This window comes from Physella acuta, unplaced genomic scaffold (genome assembly GCF_028476545.2).
Source record: "Physella acuta isolate Inbredline_101_S28 unplaced genomic scaffold, ASM2847654v3 ptg000926l, whole genome shotgun sequence".
NCBI classification, from domain to species: Eukaryota; Metazoa; Mollusca; class Gastropoda; family Physidae; genus Physella; species Physella acuta.
In genome coordinates this window covers 164,470-170,099 of record NW_026732443.1, presented here as the reverse complement: position 1 = coordinate 170,099, position 5,630 = coordinate 164,470, and the positions used below count along the sequence as shown (strand labels likewise).

Genomic DNA, 5,630 nt, shown 5'->3' with positions numbered 1-5,630 from the left:
AACTTTTTTGCATACTTTTCTTGATTAACGATTAATTGATAGAATTAACTATTTTTTTCAATGTTCTTAATAAGTTCTTGACTAAAGTGATCTATAACAAAAAGAAACGAATGTTTTCAAGAAAAATAACAAACAATAAACAAAGAAAAAAAAAGATTGGATTAATGAGAGATTAAAAAATTAAACATTACGCGTTTATAATGTAAAGAGCAAAGTTATTATACAAAACAATAATAAATAAACACAAAAGTCATATAAAAAGGTGTTTATATATATATATATATATATATATATATATATATATATATATATATATATATATATATGAATATATATATATATATATATATATATATATATATATATATATATGAATATATATATATATATATATATATATATGAATATATATATATATATATATATATATATATATATATATATATATATATATATATATATATATATATAAGGGTATGAAGCTATAAAAGTCAAATTGAGTGAGCAGATAATATGTGATTCCTCTCTGGTTTTCACAACTGAATTGAATTTAAAATTAATAACACATAAATTCAACTGACAGGAACGTACCGGGGGACCTGGGATTAAAATCATAGGATTATAGGATTACTGAGATAAATGTGACATTGATGACAATCGTGCATGCTATCTCTCATCTCCTTAAACAGTATATAAGGGGAGAGAATCAACGCTGAAGTCACTCATCGCCGATTACTTCCCTTGTGCTTATCCAGAAGCAAGTGTAAGTAACTGAATCGACCATTTACTGGCATATATCTATTAAACTGTTAAAATAAAATAGAATTTTAAATCATAGTTTTTAAAGTATAATTACATAACAAATTAAAGTACTTCACCTAGAATTTGTAAATTTTAAAAATACTTATTTGAAACTAAGTCTCTATTTAATTTTGTTCAGTTAGTATTTTTTCAAGTATATGTACATGTGTACACATTATATATATATATATATATATATATATATATATATATATATATATATATATATATATATATATATATATATATTGTGAGAAATTTCGTCCACCTAACTTAAACGATACTCTTGTAATCAGCTTTTCGGAAACCGATTTCTACCTTTACAATACTTGCTCTTTATTCTAAAATGGAGCAAGTAATACAACTAATAAACCGGGAGTGATCTCCCCTAAACTTTCTCGAATATTCTTATATAAAACAACAGGGGATGGGAACTCGGGATATAGATATGATTTTTAATCCATTTTAAATACATAAACTTTTTAAAATAAAATAGAATCTCATAGAAAAAAGTATTGCACACCAAGCGAACGCCGAATAAAGATGTTCATAATGGTGCGCAATATTATTAGTACTTTATAAATTTAGATGCGTTTTTGAGAAATCGGAAATAGCGTCAATTAGTACTTCCCGTCAACGGAAATTACTCAAAATTTAACAGAAGGAAGAGAACTAGATCTTTTACTTACATGTGAAATTTCATTTATCTATCTGAAATAGTACTCAAGTTATAGGCTTTTGAAAAATTCAAAGTAGAAAAAGTACCACTTCCGGTTATCGGAAATTGCTCAAAAGTTGATACGGATCTACGATTTTGATAAAATACTTATATATGAAATTTCATCAACCTAGCTGTAACGGTACTCAAGTAATCGTGTTTACACACACACACACAGACACACACACACACACAGACACACAGACATACGGACAAGATTGCAAAATTATGGTTTTCCGTATCAGTGAGGTGTAAAACGTCGAGATTTGTAAAAATCTCGATTTTTTTTTTTTGCACGATTACAATACTTTTTCTATACTACGTATATACGAGAAAGTAAAAAGGAATACCATAAGTATTTTAAAATATTCCGAGTAAATAATTAAAATTTTATAATTTTGCAGACCAATTTCCAAAATGGCCTCTCTTAAGTTGATTGTCTGCATCGCCATGGTAGCTGTTGCTAGTGGTATGTACGTCAACAGTGGTAGCACTGGCTACAACAGTGGAAGTGGCTACAACAGCGGTAGCAACAGCTACGACAGCGGAAAGGGCTACAACAGCGGAAGTGGATACAACAGCGGAAGTGGATACAACAGCGGAAGTGCTTACAACAGCAACAACAACGGCTACAACAACAACGGCTACAACAACAACGGCTACAACAACAACGGCTACAACAACAACGGCTACAACAACAACGGCTACAACAACAACGGCTACAACAACAACAACGGATACAACAATGGCTACAGCAACGGTTACAACAATGGCCCAGTAGGAAACAACGACCAATATAGAGATGGTCTTTACTTCAATGGAGGTAAAAGCTATGGTTCAAACTACGGCTCATCCAACTATGGCTCATCCAACTATGGCTCATCCAACAATGCTGCCCCATCCAACTACGGCTCATCCAACTATGGCTCATCTAGCTACTCTGCCCCATCCAACTATGGCTCATCTAGCTACTCTGCCCCATCCAACTATGGGTCATCCAACTATGGCTCATCCAACAATGCTGCTCCATCCAACTACGGCTCATCCAACTATGGCTCATCTAGCTACTCTGCCCCATCCAACTATGCTGCCCCATCCAACTATGGCTCATCCAACAATGCTGCCCAATCCAACTATGTTGCCCCATCCAACTACGGCTCATCTAGCTCTGGCTCCTACGCTAAAGCACCCAGCACCTACAACGCTAACAACAACTACGCTTCTGGTAAGTTAACATTTTATTCTCATTCTTTCACTAGAACCTATATAATCTAATTATCTTTTATTTACATAAAACCGTTAAAAGGAGAAGTAAAAAAAAATAGCACGTAAACAGACTTTTAAGTTCCCACACTTGATTTTTTACTCTATTAGAATCTATAGACTGTACTAATTCCCATACTTATCTACTCTGTTTTTCAGGATCATCATATTAAGTACAAAGTTGAAGACGGCGATGTTTTCGATGTTTCAACGACTCCGACTTCAGACTAGCTGTATTTTTACAGCTTTTTCTTTTTGATAATAAAATAAACTATTTCTTCGAACTTACAATATTTTTGTGTTTTTTTAATTCTTAAATTAAAAAAAAATTCGAAACAGTAATCTTATTTAATTCGTCAGTAACAATAACGGTAATTGGTGAAGTAATCATTCATATGTATCCTCTGATAGAAGAATAGCGTGTAAAAAGCCGAATTGAGCTTGAAGCCGAATTAAAACTTAAGTCATGGGTCCGGGAAAAGTTCAACAGTAACATCTCTCCACGAGACTGCTTCACTTTAAGATAAAGATGGCTGTCCAATGTGTTAATTGTTCGCATTTGTAATGTTTAATGCGTAACAATGCATTATAAGTTTCGGCTATAGATTTAATGATATAGATTGGCTGTTTCTATTAGGTTCCATCACTATTATAATTATCTAATTCAAGAATACAAGCGATAAATAGACTTAAGCCATATGTTAGGCTGAATGTCTGTCAGAGAAACTCGATTTTAGATTTAATTACACAATAAATCAGTGGCGTATTCAGGGGGGGGGGGTTTGGGAGGGGGGGGTTAAACCCCCCCCCCCCCCCATCGATCCCTCGATATATAGAAAAAGTATGAGGGGGGGGGGTGCAAATCGAAAGTTTGTCCCCGGGTAAAAATTGGAACCCCCACCCTTGAGACGCCACTGCAATAAATAATAGAGTTTTTTTACTGAACTATGTCAGGCCCTAAATATTTCATATTAATCTTTGTTTATTAACTTTGGAAAAGGTTTAGTTATGACATATTTTAATTAAAACTAGATTTACTTTATGATTACGGAAAGTATGCTAAATAATACAAAACATTTTCATGAATTGATGTGAGAGTACCTAGTCAAGACGATAGCGCTAGCTAAGGACTTATGTGGCTTGGGTACGGAACCTAAGCAGTCATTGTCAATTTTATTTGTTTTACTGTTCGCGTCCAGTATGAAGACAGAGAGAAATCTCAAAGGACTCGAATGTTTCTAAATCATTGATACTTTTTGACGCTTAATTTAATAATTTATTTATTTATTATTCATATGAGGTTTGCGATAGAAAAAAACCGCCTCATAACTATTAAAATTCTGAATCAGATAAAGTGAATCACGAGTTTTGTTTTAAAAGTTTGTTTCCCAATCAACAAAATAAAAATGGAGTGTGCTGAAGGATTCAGTTCACGACTGGCAGCCACAATTCAATCCGAATTCCTTCATTGTCACGGAGACGATAGCTTGAGTGCTCCACATCCTGCAGCGAAAGAGGATATCTACACGAATGCAACGCATACACAATGGATGTGCAACCGCCACCAGCGCGCAGCGCATGCGGGTGCTTTGCTAGTTATTCCTTCAAAAAAGAAATAAAATGTAGTCATAGGCTTATTTAAAGTGCTTATATGAAACATGCATCAATATATTAGTATAAACACTGCACAGGTTGTATATAAAATTGTTTTTGTTACTCGTTAGGTTCAAAATGCTGATTTCATTCCTAAAATAATACAACATTTGCAATTGGATAATATCTGGTTATATGAATGTTAGACCACCAGCTTTACCTTATAGCACTGGACGGTAAACAACAGGCTTCATGGGTTCGATGAAAGTAAAATCAATATCAGACTTCAGATTTCAGAATAAACAATATTCACTTTATTTTTTAAAATAAACAAATGCATAAGCTATAACATAAATTACAAATATGCACGTCGAGAACTGATTTAACGGTTTCGGAAATGTCTACTTTATAAAAAGTACAATAGAAAATAAGTATAATATAGGAAAAGTGAAATAAAATTTATCATGACATTAATATTTTGTTCTTTAATATACCCAATATAAGTAAATTTACAGTAAAAGCAAATAGGCCTTTATATATGTATGCCTATATAAATACATATTTAAATAAATAAGTATATATATACATATATATCATACATATATAAAATGTACTAACTATATAGAGAATCTAGTATATTATATATATAAATATATATATATATATATATATATATATATATATATATATATATATATATATATATATATATATATATATAGTCACTGGATGAGGGAATGAGACCTTTAGCTACGTCAGCGGTTGTCAGCCAACCTAGTGACGCCACAGATGGATATTGAAAATAATAGTATATAAACGCTCAAGGATGGAAACAGTATTTCATAACTAAAGGGAACATCTGACTTAAGTCAAAGAGGAATTCATCTTATTAGTAAACCAAATCTAAATTGTTTTACAATTCAACAATTAGAGGTTATGGTCAAAACACTGAAATCATCTTTTTGACAATTCACCTTTTTGAAGATATTAGAGATCTTTTATACATAATTCATTCAATCGTTTAAATAAATCGCGATATTCATCTATTTTAAGACGTCAAAATTTACCGGCAACATTATTTACATAATCCTTGTAAAATATCTCGTTTGATAATATTTACATAATTTATTCACCTTTGTATAGAAATCTGGGACATTGTTTACTCAAATGATTTGGAAAGGGGTAGAATCAGCAAATAAAAGCTCAATTTAGAAGCAAAAATACTGTAGAAAAAATGCAGACAAATACCTAATAA

At 31.8% G+C, this 5,630-nt stretch overlaps 1 protein-coding gene across 1 annotated transcript; it reads left to right on the top strand.

Annotated features, from left to right (window-relative positions):
- The first annotated feature begins 723 nt into the window (after positions 1 to 723).
- Positions 724 to 3,067, top strand: LOC131953500 (uncharacterized). Its single transcript, XM_059316689.1, has 3 exons — positions 724 to 763; positions 1,924 to 2,744; positions 2,942 to 3,067. Exons 2-3 carry the CDS (start codon positions 1,937 to 1,939, stop codon positions 2,953 to 2,955), a joined length of 822 nt encoding a protein of 273 aa, XP_059172672.1. The 5' UTR covers positions 724 to 763; positions 1,924 to 1,936; the 3' UTR covers positions 2,956 to 3,067.
- The last annotated feature ends 2,563 nt before the right edge of the window (positions 3,068 to 5,630 follow it).

What these genes read in the sequence shown, in the direction of transcription:
- LOC131953500 (XM_059316689.1), top strand. Translation starts at nt 1,937, where the DNA reads ATGGCCTCTCTTAAGTTGATTGTCTGCATCGCCATGGTAGCTGTTGCT.